The sequence below is a fragment of the Sminthopsis crassicaudata genome, chromosome 3 (assembly GCF_048593235.1).
Source record: "Sminthopsis crassicaudata isolate SCR6 chromosome 3, ASM4859323v1, whole genome shotgun sequence".
Lineage (NCBI taxonomy): Eukaryota > Metazoa > Chordata > Mammalia > Dasyuromorphia > Dasyuridae > Sminthopsis > Sminthopsis crassicaudata.
In genome coordinates, this window is record NC_133619.1 from 434,089,677 (window position 1) to 434,107,878 (window position 18,202).

Here is an 18,202-nt window from a genome sequence, read left to right on the forward strand (position 1 = left end):
TATGGTGCTTTAAGATTTGCAAAACACTTTCAACCTGTGAACCTGAAAGAGAGGGAATAGAAATACAATTATTTTCCTTTTATAGATGTCTTTCTCAATGTCCCATAACTAGTGTTACAGACCCCAGATTCTCCTGGATCCAGATTCAATAATCTATTTAGTAAACCACATTTCTATCTACTCTATCTACTACATCAGAGTTACACAAAGTATAACTTTTCACATACACACACACACACACACACACACACACGCCACAATGGTGGGAAGAGAGCAATTTACTCAGATGGTTTTATTCCTACTGCTACAAAAGACACAAAAGAGGTACTTAATAAACATTTGTTGATATTATACTGGCTAATCTTTTGGAAGTCATCTTGAAGATTACTTGGCATCACCTGGTAAAAGCAAAAGAAAACAGGGCTACAGGAAAAAAAACAATGGGTTTGAAATTCATGTTTTGAATTTGTTTGATTTCATGTTTAAATTTTATCCCATCAAGTTCATGTCTCTCATTCAAGGCCCTCAAAAAAAAAAAAAAGTAATATTAATCATTGCACCTAATTTCAAATGACTTTTCATTCCAAATTAGACTACCCTCCTTCTACTCATCCTACACTTTCCTGTCTTTGGATTTTCTCCCAAACTCTGGCCATGTAAATCCTGTTCCTCCTTAAAAGTCTAGATCAAACAATCTTCTCTTCCTGACTTGAAATGAAAATCGTTACTTTCATTTTCTCAGATCTTATAGTACTTTATATGCATACCTTATGATACATTATTTTGTATTAATTACTTTTATGTCTTATACCCCTACTAGATTGTAAGATCTGTGAAAACAGGAACCATTTAATCTATACATTGTATCTCTGATCCAAGAATGAATTGACTCCTTTTAAGTGCTAGGAATATTGAAGCATCTTATGTAAAAGTATAATTCTCTATGACTAGTTATATAGTGTGTCCTGACACTAAATACATGTGAGAGATGTGAATGTATAGATTTCCTATTTCAATAAGGTATTAAGAGTCTTCTAATTTGAAAATAGCATCCAACAGAAATAGATGTCCAAGGATCTGCAAGCTTTCACTTGATTTGATCTATTCATGAATTACTGTTATAAAAACATCCCCCTATCAATACATTTTAAAAGCCCAGATAATAATACTATCATTGTCTCTTTAATCCTAGCTATGTTTCAAAAGGATAACATTGTCATAAAAGTCTTTCTTATTTATCTCCTACCATGCTGTCCAGAAAATGATGGGAAGAGAGCCATCTTTATCTGTGCAATTTGCTAAGATGATTTTATTCCTACTGTTACAAAAGAGAGGCTTAATAAATACTTTTTAATATTTTACTAGTCAAAGAATATATATATTCTTATGACTTTATCTTAGAGGTCACCTGACATCACCAATTTAAAGTAAAAGAAAACATGACTAGAGGGAACAATAGTGGATTAAAAATGCATTCTTCTTAGTCTTAGAAAAAGGAGCAAGCCTCTGACTTTCATTCTTTCCCTGCTTCAGAAGCTCCTGTTGGCAGACTGCTTCCTATACTAGACTGTGAATCTTACACACATACTTACTACCACTTATTCAATAATTTGGGAGGTCTGGACTGTGATTTCATCAGTGAAAGCTCATGTTCCTTTAACCAATGCAGGCTATTCTGCAATTTAGGACTTTTCCAAGTTTCAAGAGGACATTGAAAGGTTTAGTCACTTACCTAGGATTATACAGCCTGTATGACTCAGAAATGAATCTTGAACTCAGGACATCCTGACTCTGAGGCTAGCCCACTATGTCTTCTACTACACACTCCAAAATACTTATTTATTACTAGTTACTCAAAAATTATGTTCACCAACATCACAACGAATTATGTTTCTTATAGCCAGTTTTCTGGTAAAAATTACATCAATAATTGTGGTTTTCTTTTTCTCCTACAAACCTCCAACCCCTTTCCCTCTCCCTCTTCCCATCTTTTTTAATCTCTTTTAGGCCTTAGTAAAAGTAAATGTGAAATTGAAGCCCATGTTGGATTCTATTGCTGTGAATAGAAGTAAATGGGAAGAGCTGCACCAGAAAATGTTGCTTTCTCAGATACCTTCTCCACCTTCCTCTTCTAACCTCACTATGTCAGTGGAAGATATCAGTTAAGGCTACTACCTCCATAGGTTGCCACTTCAAACTGACTGTCTCTCAAAAGGCTCTCTTTGGCTTTGCTGCAAATTTTTTTTAAAGCTGCCATAGACAATCTTGGAGCACTGGAGTTGATCCCATTAACCAGGAAATGGCTTTCACCTTTGGGTTTAGTCATTCTGAACAGCAAGTGGATCTGGAATAATATGGGAAGATATGAGGCACAGAGAATGCTGTAGATGAGAAGGTCATCTTTCCACTGCTGCTGTACAGAAAATATCCATATCACAGCATCTGGGACAGAAAAAATTGTCTCTGACTCAAAGCAATGATTGGAACACAGGTGGGTTGGTCAGTGTTTACACAAGAAGCTAAGGGAGTGCAGAATTATGATGTTGTTTATTTATCATGCTCCTATTTGTTACAAGCTAAATACTGCCTGTTTTTCTGTTCTTTGCTTGCTTTTGCTATTTTCCTTTTTTATGCCAGGATGTGCCAAGGACCTTCCTTTGTATTTTACAGATTTTTTTTTTTTTTTTTTTAACAATGAAGCTTCTTTGTGATTGCTTAGGGCTTTTAGAATGAATACTTTATCTTGGATACTCTTTTAAAAAGAATGTTACCTTTAAAAGCTTCGACTTGTGCCAGTTAACCCCCGGAAGAAATCCACAGTAAGAATGCAGTAAATTTGTTTGGCCAATGTCAGTTTATAAAGTAATAACACAGAATGGGGATTGCGGGCCCTGCATTCTGAGCTGCCCTATTCAATATTCACAGTAGAATGTGCCTCCTCCCAGGAGAAGAGGATTAACGGACTTTAATTAAAGTATGAATGGAAAGGAAATCTATAGCCCTGAAGTTCACAATCTGGATTTCGCATAAATGGGTCATGTTCTTTTTGGAATTGTTTTCTCAGGAGAGATAGGAATTTCACAGGAAATAGAATGGGCCTTATGTACCATCCAGCCAGGGCAATGACTACATGGAGCTTTCTGATCAATGGGATTTGTTTTGTTCTAGTATAGCACAGAGGGCTAACACAAAAGTCTGGGCTGGGAATACACTTTTAACAAGAAAGAATGAAGCCTGTTCAGTTTGACTCTGCCAGCTTTGTAAGCTCCTAAAATTTACCTTGTCTTCAAAACATCTAGCTATGTTGCATGAGCTTTAACATTGAACTTCTGAATTGGCTATTATAACAAACACTCTTAAGGCAGCTGGATGTTTTGTCCATGGAACAAAGAAAGGCATCATGGAGGCTTGAGAATCATGACACAATGCAGTATAATGGAAAGAACACTGCTTCTGAAGTCAGGAGGCTCAGTTTTAAATCCACCTTCTGGTATTACATATAAGAACATGTACAAGTCATTAAACTTATCCTGGGTCAGTTTCCTCATCTATAAAAATGAAAGGTTTTTTTTCCAGCCAGCCTCTATTTCCTGTGTAAATCTTAGAGAATTCAGTTTCTGAGGGTTTAACTTTCCTCATATGTAAAAATACAAAATTTTATACTAGTTTAGGTTATTTTCAGCTCTAAATCTATGATCCTAGTCATGAATTCTAGTCCTAGATCAGCAGTGCATTTTTGGGCAACTCATCTGAGCTCTGGATCTCAGTTTCTTCATCTGTAAAATGAGAGGGCAGAGCTGGCTCAAATCCTATCGGGTTTTTACAATTTTACTTATGCCCATCTTCACCTTTACTGATCTATACCACCTCTCTTTTACATTTTCAGAATATCACAGGGCATAAAAGATAAGGTTTAAGGAAAGAGAGCAGATAGTGGAGGAACTAGGTAATACTCCCAATGTAGCCAGAAATTAATTAAGGGGAGGCAGGATCATATGAAGAGGCACATAAACAAATTATCTATGTAGACCAGAGGTGAAGAAATAGGCTATGTAACAAAAGCCCAAGAGCAGCTCACATTTATACTTTTACTTTTTAAGTATTGTAAAGCTTTTCCTCACAACACTGAGTGCCAAGTATCACTGTCTGGATTCTGCAGACATGGGAAATGAGGCTTAGAAAAGGATGGGCTCCCAGATTGTGATTTGAAATTTGGGGCTCTTTCCATTAATCCACAAGAAAAAAGTGGGGGGAGGGGAAGGTGAGGAGCATTAAGGCAGTGAAAAGAAAAAGAAAAGGAATGTCTGCCCTAAAACTGAAGGAGAGGCTGTGTTATCAGGAAGCTCAGAACAAGAAAAAGGTTTAGAAAGGGAGAGGCTGTGTAGAGGAGAAATGGAAAACCTCAAAAAAAATAATAATAATAATAATAATAATGCTTCTTCTGACTACCCTTTACAACTTCCTCAGCAGGGAAGGATAGAAAAACTATAGGAGAAAATGAGTGTAAAAAGATGCCTCAATAGAGCAGGTAAGAGGAGGTCGTTCAGATTTATGGGCTTTATTACGCCCATTTTCTGAACTGCCACCCTGTAAAGGAAAATGGCTTCTTGCAGGACTGCCTTACTTCCTCCAGGTGAGGAACAAAGGTGGGTGGAGTTAGAAACGGCCCCTCCTATCTCAGCTTTCAAAGTTGCTGCAAGTGTTTATGGGTATTGAGCTACATCATGTTTACATCACAAAAGGGAATTGAAAAACACTCCCCGTGAAGCAGAGACAAACCCACATCTGTTTTCATCAACTACTACAAATAATAGCCCAAAAAGACTCCTGCAAGTCCATCTAAAGCAAATTTATATAACATGTATTTTATGGTCAAAGGATTAAAAAAAAAGGATCCATAGTTTGATTTGATACTGCAAGCAGGCAGTTCTGTGTACTGTAGCTCTCCTGAACATTGATGCTGCATATTGCTAAGTGTAACATAATTTATAGGATAAACCCTACAGCCTTCACCAAGGTTGAGTTTTTCCTCTCATTTCCTTTCCTTTTTATTGGCTTCACTGCACGGTTGCCAATAGCAACATCCACTGGTAGCAAGGGGAGTTCAACACCATTGCAACCTGCCATACAGTGGAGCCCTAACAATGTCAACCATCAATCATGTAGCTGTTTGTAATTGCCTCCATCTATTTCTCCTGTCTTGAGGTATCTCTCTTATTGTGGGTCAAAATTCAGAAACTGCTGACTAATGCCATGAGTCTGTTCCTTCGTGGCCATAAAGCAGTGGAAATGGAGTGTGGCAGGCTCCCCAACCTCAGTGACCCAGGATTAAATGTTGAAATCTTGAAGTGGTTGATAGAAAGGGGGAAAAAATCATAATGGCCTTAAGGTTTTTGAAATATTTCCCTTTGTGATTCTTAATTTTAAAATAAAATGAAAGTGGTAGTTCTTTAGTCATCTTTTAAAATGTAGGAGATTATGGAGATGAATTGTTTTCTTATTAATGTTATTTTTTTGTATTTTAGTCATTTTCACAATTGACATCACCAGCTACTCACTGAACCTTCCCAGTAACAAAGAAAAACACTTCAGTGAAACCAACTGTCCCTATATACAACAGGGACAGTATATACAACATTCCCTATTCATAGCCCCTTATCTCTCCAAGGAAAAGAAAGGTTAAATTTCTTCAGCAAAAATTAGTCATTACAGTAAATGTTACTACAACCCTTTAATCTTGTTTATTTGCTATTCTGTAGAGAATTTCCAACTTGTGCTTTCCTAGTATATGTCTGCTCCTAGGTCAGAATTTGTTTGATTACTATGAAAAGGGTCACAATTTCTGTGGAGCTGAATGTGAGAACATCCAAATAACTCCATCTTCCTTTCCCTAAAGAATAATTTATCATATTAGACACTGGTGGTATGGCTGCCCATTTTAACCTGAGGCTCTCAGTCATGGTGTAATAGGAACTGCACCACATGATAGAAGAGTCAGTAGACTGACAATAAGGAAAAAAAGGGGGGGGGGGCAGAATTCTAAGCTGGCTCTGGTTCTAGTAGTTGAATAATGTTGGGCATTTCCTTAATTTCTACTGTCCCCAGTTTTTTCCTCTATAGAATGGCAGGATTAGATGAAATTATCTTGAAGGTCCCTTCTGACTTTTACAATTCATGATTCTAGGTCCTTTACACCAACTCCAAGAACAAGATGATCTTTTTCATTGTACTTCATGACAACCATCATGTCTATTACTCATTTGTTGAAAAATGACATTTTCAAGTAATATCATGACAAGCTTAAAAAGGGTTATCATTCATTACAGGGCACTTGGGTTAGGTATATAACAGTTTTATTATTTTCATATCTCTGAACACATTTCTATTAACCACAAAAGGCACTTTAATTTGGAATCAAAATGAGAAAATAGTTGCCACTTATTTCATATGGTATTTTTGTCAAAATTTAGCAAGTGAATTTAGAAAGTAAATCAAGGGTACATTCAATTATTTTCCTCGTCTGAAAAATTTGAGAATGTTCATGTATTTGGGGTATAATGTCTCTACAAAGAAAACTGTCAAGTTTAAAGTAATTTAAAATATAAAATGTTAATTTTTGTTGCTTACTTGGCATTTGATATTAAATACCAAGGAAACATTAAATATTTTCTTCATTCATTCAAAGCATTATGCTTATCATATTTTTAAAATGTTCTTCCCTTAGGAAAATGAATAAAAAGTGGGCAGTTTCACTTTAGAGTACAATTAATTTAAAATCTATTGCCTTGTCTGACTTTATGGATTGCAGGTTATCAACAGAATGGAACAATTTCTTTCAAGCAGAATAAAAATCTTGTCACAACATAGGAAGTTTAAATTTAAAGAAAAATGTTTTCATTGAAAAAAATTTTAAAGGTTTCATTTTATTAAAATATAATTGAGAACCTGCTATCATCACTGCAGGGAAAGTTTTACTCTGCTTCAAAATACTCTGGAAGGACACAATATCATGTTCTGCCATTTGCAATAAAGAACTCCCCAAAGCAGAATGTATTAGGAAATAGAAAGTATATGATAGTACAATTTGACTACAAGAAGAAAAAGATTCCACAAACTTCCTACATGGGCTGTAATTGAAACAACCTCCAGCAGAAATAAAATTGGCAGAGGCAAAAGAATCTGGAAAATTTCACGAAGAACAATTTAATTTAACAGTACCTAATGACAAGCTTACATCGTTGGAACACCAATCTCTTTTCCTCAGCTGGTTATTTTGGGCACCTTTTCCAATTTACTTTCTAATGAACTTGCATGTTTAGCATTGACTCTTGAAGGACTGTGGAAAATCATGTAATTTGTCTTTTTTGGTAGGTAGATGTCTTCAGACACATGCCCTCCTACATAGGTGATATATTTGCTTTCTTAAGTAAATGAACTTAAATGCCATGAAATTCTTATTTAGGATGGTCATTTAACTTTGTGTTCATTTCCTGTGTAAACTTTAAATCCACAAACCTTGCTTTGCTGTCAAACAATTTGGATCCAACTGGATCCCACCAATCTCCCTTTAAAACAAAACAAAACACGGCATGTCTCAGAAAGAACATACTAGTCTTTGGTCTCATTCCCAATGAGTGTATATAAACATCTCTTTTGCCATTTTCTTCTCTTTGGAAATACTTTGAAGAATTGCCACTGATTGACTTCATAATTATGGTTTTGCACAAAAGGAACAAAAAAAAGTCTATTAGAATCATTTTAATTCCTTCCCTTTATATGATTTTCTAGGGTTGATGTGTAATCATTATGCAATCTTAAAGACTTGGAAACAAACTGCTTTATGAGACAAAAACAAAACAAAACAAACCTTTGGTTTTTAATAAAATGCTTAAGATTGCTAGTGACGAGTGTTTATTTCTCGGCAATCAGGGTGATTTAGGGGTTGAAGTGGGAAGCAGGCTACAGACTCCCAACACAAACTGCAGCTCTCCTTCGTCTTAGTGGGCAGTCTATTAACCAGCATTCTCCTGCTCAGTTCTGTGCTTGACTACCTGATAAGGGTACAGTGAGAGTTAAAGTCACTGGAGCAATTTCAAGATGACAAAAGCACTGCTCCTCATTTTTGCGAAGTTTTCCGGAGGTGGAAGAGGCTCCAGCTTAATGCTAGGTTATGGTGGCCTTATTATAAATTGCTCAAATTTGCATGGGCAATTACACAGGAGCCCCGCTTCACTGCAGCAGCCGCCAGCCGCCCTGACAGCCACGCAATTACACAATGGCTCCGGTGCTTAAACTTTAAAATTCTTGCACCATTGTGCCCGTCCTATTAGAACAAACTGCAGCAAATGATCCAGAGACAATCCAAATGACTGGAAAGAGGAGGTGCCCAGCAGGAGAAAAGGAATGAGGTAGAGTAGGGCCCACCACTGCCCAGATCAAGGCAACCTGCATCAGGCTCGGCCTGAGCTCAGGCGATTCACCCGACCCGAGTTTAAAAGTGGAGATAACAATATTTATCGCCTACCTAACTCAGAGGTCTTATGAGGATTAATGAGGCAATATGGGCAAAGCAGTCCGAACTCTTTGGAGGGAAATGCTACATAAATAAAGTGTCTTGAGGTGGCTTCATTTATTTTTTGTTTGGGTTTTTTTCCCCCCTAAACGAAGCTCTCCACACCATTATGTTCTCCCTTACTTATAAACCGAGATGCAATTATGCTCAGCGAAAGAAAGCAATTCTGATACAGCAGTGGGACCCAATAATAAGCCTGCAAATAGTAGCAGCTTGATCAAAAGCAAGATCTATTTAGGAAAGAGAGAAGAAGGAAACATATTACTAATTAAAATATTAATAAAACTGTAATCATGAGCCAAAGGAGGCTAAGTTCATAATGAGGTTAAGTTTCTCTCTCCATGTAAGCATTAACTGGGTTTCTGAAATCTTGACTCTTTCATACAAATTGGCTTCAATCTTTTGGGAAAATATATTTTGGAGTCATTTTTTAAAAAAAGACAATAATTGCTCCTACAAGTGAATATCAACTATCATTATCCAGAGAATACAAGTTTATTCTCCTTTTTCGATTTTACATGCCATTTTTTCTTGGATCTAGAGTTTTCATCACTTTCAAAGAAAAGTAGAGAAGATTAAAAAAACAAAAAAAAAACAAAAAACAAAAACAAACAAACAAACAAAAAAAAAAAACGAGGAGCATTAAAGAGATTGAGACAGTACTTCAAAGGCTAAAGAAAAGGTACTTTCTGGGATAATTTAAAAACAGAAATTTGTCAGAAGATACCTTGCTGCTTTTCTGCAATAAGGACAGTATTAAAATGACTCTAGTGTCTGGCTTTCAGAAAAGGAGTATTATATTTATATTATAAGCATTATATTTAGCTAAAGTGTTTACTACAGTTTGAGGGAGGAAATAATCTTTTAATTTCCAAAGAGAATGCCAAGAAGTCACCTGGGACTTAACCATCTCACTTTTTGCCAAGCAGATATATTAACATAAGAGCCAACATTCATGATCTTAAACAGTCATCATATGGCTTCTATGCTTATTTTTAAAGAAATTTATGTTTGCAATCCTAGTAGGATAGAACTCTCAACATTTTATTATCTTCTACCTCCATACAATCAGCATTCATGTTATACATAAGTCAAAAGTCTTTTTCTAAAAGAAAAATTCTTTAAGTGAGAATCATTTTGCTACATCCACCAACTTTACTTTTTCTGTGGATAGTAGTATAAATTTACTTTTCAATAAATGATTCAGCCTGATCAAGATTCTATTGGAAGCAAAATGGCTCTTTATGATATTTTATCATATTCCACCTCATTTATCGCTTAACAGAATTTCTATCATTAATTAAAGAGCCTTCTTTCCCAAAAAAACAATATATTCCCCAACTGCCTATCAGAGCCTGAATAAAAGTTGGTCTATCATAGCAGCATTGATGGTCATGCCAATTTCACAGTGTGATTTGTGCACTCATTTCATTTTGAAAATGACCCTGCCCTCCATCTGTCTATGCCGAATGTCCTGTTTTTTTCAAGCCAGGTCTCTGGAGCAGCATCAGATGAAATAAGGAGGAAGGTTCAGAACAGCCTCCCTCCTATCCCCTTCAGCTGCTGCAATTAGAGAAATACCCTGTCACAAAGACAAGGATGTGAAATGGAGGAACTAAACAGGCGGTGAGAATAGCAAAGGGTCATTTTGCCTCTTTTACATAAACAGGAAGCCATTTGGAAGCAAAGTACTTTCTGGAGATGAAAACAACAAAACGACTTGGTCCACCTGGGAGAAAGACCAGGGAGAGCCACAACAGTCATTTTCCCATTTCCAGGCCTTGTTGTTATGCCCTGATTTAATGGCAATGTACCCAAGGTAATTATGTGAGAGGCTAACTGCCTGCTAAATAAATGGGTGGCCAGGATGGTGAAGAGACTGGAACAGTTGAAGAAACAAGGGACAGTTAGCCTGGAGAAGAAAAGACTAAAGGGGGACATGATAGTTGTCTTGAAATATTTGAAGAGCTGTCATCTGGAAGAGGGATTGCATTTATTTTGTGTAGCTCCAGAGGGCAATACTAGGGCTAATAGAAAGCACATTTTGGCTCAATATGAGAAAGGGTTTAATGTAAAAATAGGCTGTTACATAAAGCAATGAGTTCCCTGTAGCTAGAAGGGTTAAAATAGAGGTTGGATGACCACCTGTCAGAAATGCTGTAGAGGAGAGTGAGGATTCATGGATAAAATGGATTGAATTAAATTACATCTAAGTATGTATAAAAAGTTCTTAACTTTCTTTTGTGTCATGGACCCTTTTAGCTATGGACCCCTTCTTAGAATGTTTTTAAATGTATAAAATACAATATACTCTACAAATGAAATGGATTGTTTTGAACTACAGCTACTGAAATATTTTTTAGAAAAAGTTCTGAGATCCCCAAGTTAAATTCTGCTACTATCCCTTCAAATGAAATTCTTGGATTCTTTAAGTAATGATTTTTCTTAAATTGATATTTTTATCCAAGTCACTCAAAGACAATCTAATCTGGAATAAAAAAATAAAATAAAATAAAAACTATCCCCCTACCAATCTCCACTCTCCTCCCATCAAGAAACATTGCACAGAATTGATCTGTCTGTGTAATTTTCAGAAACTAAAAATCCTAAAGGGATTGATATTCCAGGTAAACTAGGAATAAACCTATAGTCAAATCTGGACAGAACATTGTGGTCAGTTCACCTGAAGAGAACACAAAGTCTGTAATTATACTTACTCATAGGGAATTGTGTAATTATTCTGTTCCTCTTTTGAAATCTGTAAAGTGGAAGGTTCTTTGACTCATTCTACTCACAAGCACACATCTCTAATACTTTTTTGTGTATGAAGAAAGAAACTGAATTCATTATATCAGTGACTCTATATGCTCATATATCATACTGAGATATAGCATGGTGTTTATTTCTAAAAGCCAAACAAAACATTGGAATGGGACTCAGAAGACCTATATTTGAATCTCTGTTCTCCCCCTTAATAGCTGTGTGACTTTGGGCTACTCATTTAATCAGTCTGTTCTTGGCAACTTCATTTGAAAAATGCGTTATTGAGAGGATCAAATGAAATAACAGATGTTAAGCACCATATAAATGAGGTGATATTTATTATTAGAGTGACCCAACAGCCTTTTTTTCTTGTTGCATAAGGTGACATGTCCATTGAAAAGTTATGCCTCCGTCACAATATTGCAATAAATGAGTGGGTTCTAAGTCTATGATAAAACATTAAAAACTACTAAATTTCAACCCACCATTAATTCCCTAGAATTCTGTCAGCTGTAATTCAGAGGCAGATGTAATTTCTGCTATCAAAACCAAATAATGTTCAACTATAATTGCAAAGGTTTGGAACAAAGAATCTACATATCAATTTCCCTTAAAACTGAAAGTCCTAGCACTTACAGATTGGATTCTAACATCCTTTTCTAAAGCAGATTCAGGATTTAGGAATTGTCAGCATTCATCTCCTATTGAAATAACTTTTAGGGTCCTGAAAGTTTCATGATTTATCCTCCATTTTACTGAAGTAACCAAATGCCATTGTCATCTTTTGCATGGCCCTTTTTTCAATCCCAAATGAAAATGTTTCATTTCATTTCCCAAAAGGTAGTTGTCATCAATGAATCCATCTAAACAATAGGTATGAGTCTACTGTTTTATTGCTGATATTTCACTATCCTCAAATAATATTATTAAGCTCCTACTTATTCATGGTATTTTACTGGTCATTATACAAAAGATGTTAAATATATCGGGTCCCTAATGAGAAATTTACAGCCTTAAGCAGCTATTTCATGTGTTTGATAAAAGAATAAGACTATTAAGAATTAATATCTAAAACATTCTAAGAATTTAATTTTTGTTATGAATCTGAATGAGACTCATAATCAATTTTGATCAAGTACATGACTTTTTTTTTTTACTTGAAACCATGATCCATGGCACAGTTTCTTTCAGATGATCAAGAGAATCCTTACTAAGACACTAATGTCTATCAAAATTGGTGACATTCTTAAATTTGTAGGTTAAAAATTTTATATTTTTTTATTTATGAGGTTTACAAAATAAAGGCTTCCTATTGAATGTGAGATTCTTCAGATTCTCTTTCCTGGATAATATTCTGTTACTGAATCAAGCCCCTAAACTATGTAGAGCCTGATCAATGAAATTTGTCATTACTGGAAAGAGATCTAACAAATCATACAAGAACTAAATAGATCTTAAAAATATTTACTGCCATGGGTCATGAATGTGAATGGTCAGTTCATTAAGGAAGTATATCTGTGTATCCGCATATGTTTATGTCTGCCTATGTATATATGTGTATGCATGAAAACATAGGACAAGACAAGTTGGGCCCTGAATAGGAAAAAAAGCTACTTGTGAGGTGCTTTTAACACTACCAAGCTCTTTCCCATTCTATAAATTCATCCTTTCTATTTAAAAAACACAAATATTTAAGCCCTAATCTTGTAACATCACCATCTCCAAAGTACCAACCTTGTAGGTGACCCAGAAATAACTGAAAAATATATGGTGGCTGCAGCATATTTTCACTAATAATGCATACATAAGAGGTCATATCACTAAGTAAAAAAATGATTAGCCAAGGAGATGGGCTGGTCACATAGCAAAAATAAGCACTTAACAGATAGAGAGCCAGTGTATTACGCTGGTAGTAGATCTCTAGAACACGGGGTTTATCTTCTCTGGAAAATCTATACAAGAACGCAGACAAGAAAAACCAGATGAAATTGCATGTCTGTATTGTGGTCTGTACTTATAGAAGAAATACCCACATTAAAAAGGACTCAGGCAAATGTTGAAGTATATTTGTGAAACCAGGTCTGAGAAGTGGAAAAATAATCACTGAATCATCAATTTAAGTTGGAAGTAACCTAAGAGGTCATCTGGTTTAACTTCCTCACTTCTTTCAGAAGAAACGGAGGCAGAAAGAGGGTTAAGCGCCTAGCCCAAGGCCACACAAATAAAATAACCAGGAAAATCCGGAATTCAAACTCAGCTCCTCGGACTCCAAGCCAAACACTTTTCTATACCACCCTGCGGTCCAACAAAGGAGAAGGAGATTTTAATTCTGTCATTCTTTTCTGAAGGGTGGGGCAAAACTCCCGAGGTTGGTCTTAGGTTTTATTAGTATTAGACGCATAAAAGTTTGAAAACAGGCTCCCTTCTAAGCGGAGGATGCACGGCGGAAAGCAAGCGCTACAAAGAACCTCCTCATTTCTACACTTTATAGTCCCAATAAAACCTGGAACACTATTACACCTCGGAGGCAGAAACCAGGTCTTTTTATGTCCTTCGCACGGATCGGGTGTAAGGTCTGTTAGCCGACAGTGTGGGCCGGAGGAAAAAGTACTCGATTTGGAATTTTAAAACCTAACGCTAGATTTCCAATTCTACTTAAACTGTGTGGGACTTGGGGCAGCCCACCTGGCTTCTCTCTGTGCCATTTGTAAAACTAGGGGTCGGGGTACATGATTTCCACGGGCCCTTTGAGCACGAAATCCGGGTTCCTGTGATTTCCGAACTCTGCAGCGTCACACTCTGCATTCTTAGGTAGCTGAGAATCAAGCGATGCCTCCAGAAACTGGCCAAGTCCATTTTATAGAGGAAGGGATTGAGTGTAATTTCGCCACCACCCTTGAAAAAAAGCTTTCTCCTCTCAAAAATAATCCCACTTAGGGAATGTCTACACTAGCTGGTCCTCCCAAGGACGAAGGTAGGCTTGAGAACTACACAGGGGAAAGAGGCAGGGGCTCTGGGTTGGAATCTCAGCTCTCACACTTACAAACTGTACAACTTTGGGAAAGTGATAACCTCTCAGTGCTTCATTTTCCCCATCTGTAAAATTAGAGGGTTTATCTAATCTATTTTAACTCAAAATCTGGACTTTCCTTGCCTTCAAGAAAAAAAAAAGCAGCTTGTGACCATCGCCTCGGAGCAGGAGGGTGCACAAAACAAGAAGAGGAAGCCCAGCCTTCTTGGGGAACAAAGGATAGGATAAAGTGGACCCAGCCTCCAGCTTTCTCAATATGATCCCGAAAACTACCCACAGAGACTACATCTCCCAGCATACACCACTACTGAGATGGAAACTCATCTTCCCAGGAGTCCGTGCGCTGCCAAAGTGGTGCAAGCCGCGAAACATTCGATAGAAGCTCAGGGATCTTCCCTCGTGTTCGTAAGCGTTAGGAATCTTGCGAAGCGAGCAACTTAGCGATCGATAATACCTGCGAAATTCCGATTCCAAATCATCCCCAACTAGAACAAAGACAATTTTTACTTCCGGGTCCTGGAGGAAGGTCGCTTAGTTCTTGTTTCCGGTTTCCGTTTTAGCAGCAGTTGCCGTGGAGACGGCAACGCGGAGCAATCCTGGGGGCGATGGCAGGCCTAACCGGGGCGCAGATCCCGGACGGAGAGTTCACTGCGGCGGTGTACCGCCTTATCCGGGACGCCCGGTACGCCGAAGCGGTGCAGCTTCTGGGCGGAGAGCTGCAGCGGAGCCCGAGGTGCCGGGCCGGTCTGTCTCTGCTCGGTTACTGCTACTACCGCCTGCAGGAGTTCGCGCTGGCGGCCGAGTGCTACGAGCAGCTGGGACAGCTGCACCCCGAGCTGGAGCAGTACCGCCTGTACCAGGCCCAGGCCCTCTACAAGGCCTGCCTCTATCCCGAGGCCACACGAGTGGCCTTCCTGCTCCTCGACAATCCTGCCTACCACGGTCGCGTGCTCCGCCTGCAGGCCGCCATCAAATACAGCGAGGGGGACCTGCCCGGGGCACAGAGCCTGGTGGAGCAGCTGCTGAGTGGGGAAGGAGGCGATGAGGCCGGTGCCGAAAGTGAGCCCGATGGCCAGGTCAACCTGGGCTGCCTTCTGTACAAGGAGGGCCAGTACGAAGCTGCCTGTGCCAAGTTCGGGGCCGCTCTGCAGGCTTCGGGCTATCGGCCCGATCTCTCCTACAACCTGGCCCTGGCCTATTACAGCAGCCGGCACTACGCCCCGGCCCTGAAGCACATCGCCGACATCATCGAGCGCGGCATCCGGCAGCACCCTGAGCTAGGCGTGGGCATGACCACGGAGGGCATCGATGTGCGGAGCGTCGGCAACACCCTGGTGCTCCACCAGACCGCCCTGGTGGAGGCCTTCAACCTCAAAGCAGCCATCGAGTACCAGCTGCGGAACCACGAGGCCGCCCAGGAGGCCCTCACCGACATGCCGCCCAGAGCCGAGGAGGAGCTGGACCCCGTCACCCTGCACAACCAGGCCCTGATGAACATGGACGCCAAGCCCACGGAGGGCTTCGAAAAGCTGCAGTTCTTGCTTCAACAGAACCCGTTCCCTCCGGAGACTTTTGGGAACCTGCTGCTTCTCTACTGCAAGTACGAATACTTCGACTTGGCCGCAGATGTCCTGGCAGAGAACGCCCACCTGACGTATAAGTTTCTGACCCCCTATCTCTACGACTTCCTGGACGCCATGATCACCTGTCAGACAGCCCCCGAGGAGGCCTTCCTGAAGCTCGATGAGCTGGCGGGGATGCTGACTGAGCAGCTGAGGAAACTTACCAAGCAAGTGCAAGAAGCCAGGCACAACAGGGACGACGAGGCCGTGAAGAAGGCGGTGAACGAGTACGATGAAACCTTGGAAAAGTACATCCCGGTGCTGATGGCGCAGGCCAAAATCTACTGGAATCTCGAGAATTATCCCATGGTGGAGAAAATCTTCCGCAAGTCCGTGGAGTTTTGTAACGACCACGATGTCTGGAAGCTGAATGTCGCTCACGTGCTGTTCATGCAAGAAAACAAATACAAAGAAGCCATTGGCTTTTATGAGCCTATAGTAAAGAAGCACTACGATAACATATTGAACGTGAGCGCCATCGTGTTGGCCAATTTGTGTGTCTCGTATATTATGACAAGTCAAAATGAAGAGGCCGAGGAATTGATGAGGAAAATCGAGAAGGAGGAGGAGCAGCTGTCCTATGATGATCCAGATAAGAAAATCTACCACCTCTGCATTGTAAACTTGGTGATAGGAACTCTGTACTGTGCCAAAGGAAATTATGACTTTGGTATATCTCGAGTTATCAAAAGCTTGGAACCCTACAATAAAAAACTTGGGACCGATACCTGGTACTATGCCAAAAGATGCTTCCTGTCTCTTCTGGAAAACATGTCCAAACACATGATCATGCTTCGTGACAGTGTGATCCAAGAGTGCGTACAGTTTCTAGAACACTGTGAACTTTATGGTAGAAACATACCAGCAGTCATTGAACAACCCCTTGAGGAAGAAAGAATGCACATCGGGAAGAACACGGTTACGTACGAATCCAGGCAGCTGAGAGCACTGATCTATGAGATTATAGGTTGGAATGTGTGATGGCTTCTCTGGAATAGGGCTTCTTCCTACATGTCTAGTACTCAAACGAGGATAGCTTTTTATCTTGTTGTATTTGTCATATTTGTATTTTATATACTTTTAAAAATGCAATAAAAATGATTGGGGAGAAACATTTTTGAAAAGTCACGCAAAGGATAAAAGGAAATCAAGCAGCCTGAGAAGTTAAAGAAAAAGATTATGAATTGATATATAGAGAGCATGTTATTTTTAATATCAGTCACAGTGTCCACTCTTTTGTTAACAATGGAATTTTATCTCTTTGACATTCTGTCAAAGGCCCCATTCTACAAACAGGTCAAGCAAGTCTAGACCAGTATAGACAAGGTACACTCAGAGCCTCCTGAAGTATAATACCCAGAGTGGGGCGCACTTTTAAATATTATTTTTTCTAAATATATTTTATGTGACAGGTACTAATGTTGAGATAAATCAAGTTATATATGTTATGGGTACAAAGTTCCTAATGGGCAGTAGCATATATAGTACAATTTTCAAACTGTGTATAGAATACACAAATATATTATCTGTAATCTGATCCATATTGATTATAATATTCCATAATTAGGTACTTACAGGATTATATGAACCATTTATGTAACAAATTCTTGTATTTCTATTATAATCCATATCTACTGCATAGATTTTAGAATGTCTTGATAAGGTGTCGCACAACAAAGGTGCCAATTTATAAGGTTCTTGAAGGTTTACTCTTTACATAGTGTACAAAATTCAGTAAGAAATTCTCCATTGCTTTATCACAAAATGACAGTCATAGTATAATAAATTTAAATGCCAGTTGGGAAAAAAAGTAATAATATTCCTTGATTTATCTCTGCTTCTATTAACAAGAATTGGAAAATGTAGTAAAATAAAGTCTTGTTGTCAATAATTTTCATAAAATATGTATATAGTTGTATTTGTCTTTTTAACAATGATGAATGATGGTTTGGAATTCCAAGAGTTCATGATCCCTAATAGGCTTATGCCTAAAACTTTAAGACATATTAATGTTAGGATTTATTCATCCCCATGGAAGTACCTTTGTATATTATATTTTAACTTCAGGAATTCTATTTTTTAAAATTTTGGATGTGTGGATCTTCACTAAAGCAAATTATAACCAATGTCTAGGCCGGAATAATTTATCTAGTGGCCTTTCCAAATTTAAGTAGATTGCAGTCCATCCCTAGCCTACCTTCAAACCCTTGTTCG

The 18,202-nt window shown here is 38.5% G+C and overlaps 2 protein-coding genes across 2 annotated transcripts in view; both read left to right on the forward strand.

Annotated features, from left to right (window-relative positions):
• PDE11A (phosphodiesterase 11A) overlaps positions 1 to 8,233 on the forward strand; it is a 474,543-nt gene extending 466,310 nt beyond the window's left edge. The window contains exon 20 of the mRNA XM_074303019.1: positions 2,008 to 8,233. Within this exon, the coding sequence (XP_074159120.1) occupies positions 2,008 to 2,166 (159 nt within the window). The 3' untranslated portion in view covers positions 2,167 to 8,233. The remainder of the gene's footprint in view (positions 1 to 2,007) is intronic.
• Positions 8,234 to 12,229: 3,996 nt separating this feature from the next.
• Positions 12,230 to 17,890, forward strand: IFT70B (intraflagellar transport 70B). Its single transcript, XM_074303010.1, has one exon. It carries the CDS (start codon positions 14,972 to 14,974, stop codon positions 16,967 to 16,969), a length of 1,998 nt encoding a protein of 665 aa, XP_074159111.1. The 5' UTR covers positions 12,230 to 14,971; the 3' UTR covers positions 16,970 to 17,890.
• The last annotated feature ends 312 nt before the right edge of the window (positions 17,891 to 18,202 follow it).

Coding starts and splice junctions, on each gene's coding strand:
- IFT70B (XM_074303010.1), top strand. CDS start 14,972: ATGGCAGGCCTAACCGGGGCGCAGATCCCGGACGGAGAGTTCACTGCG.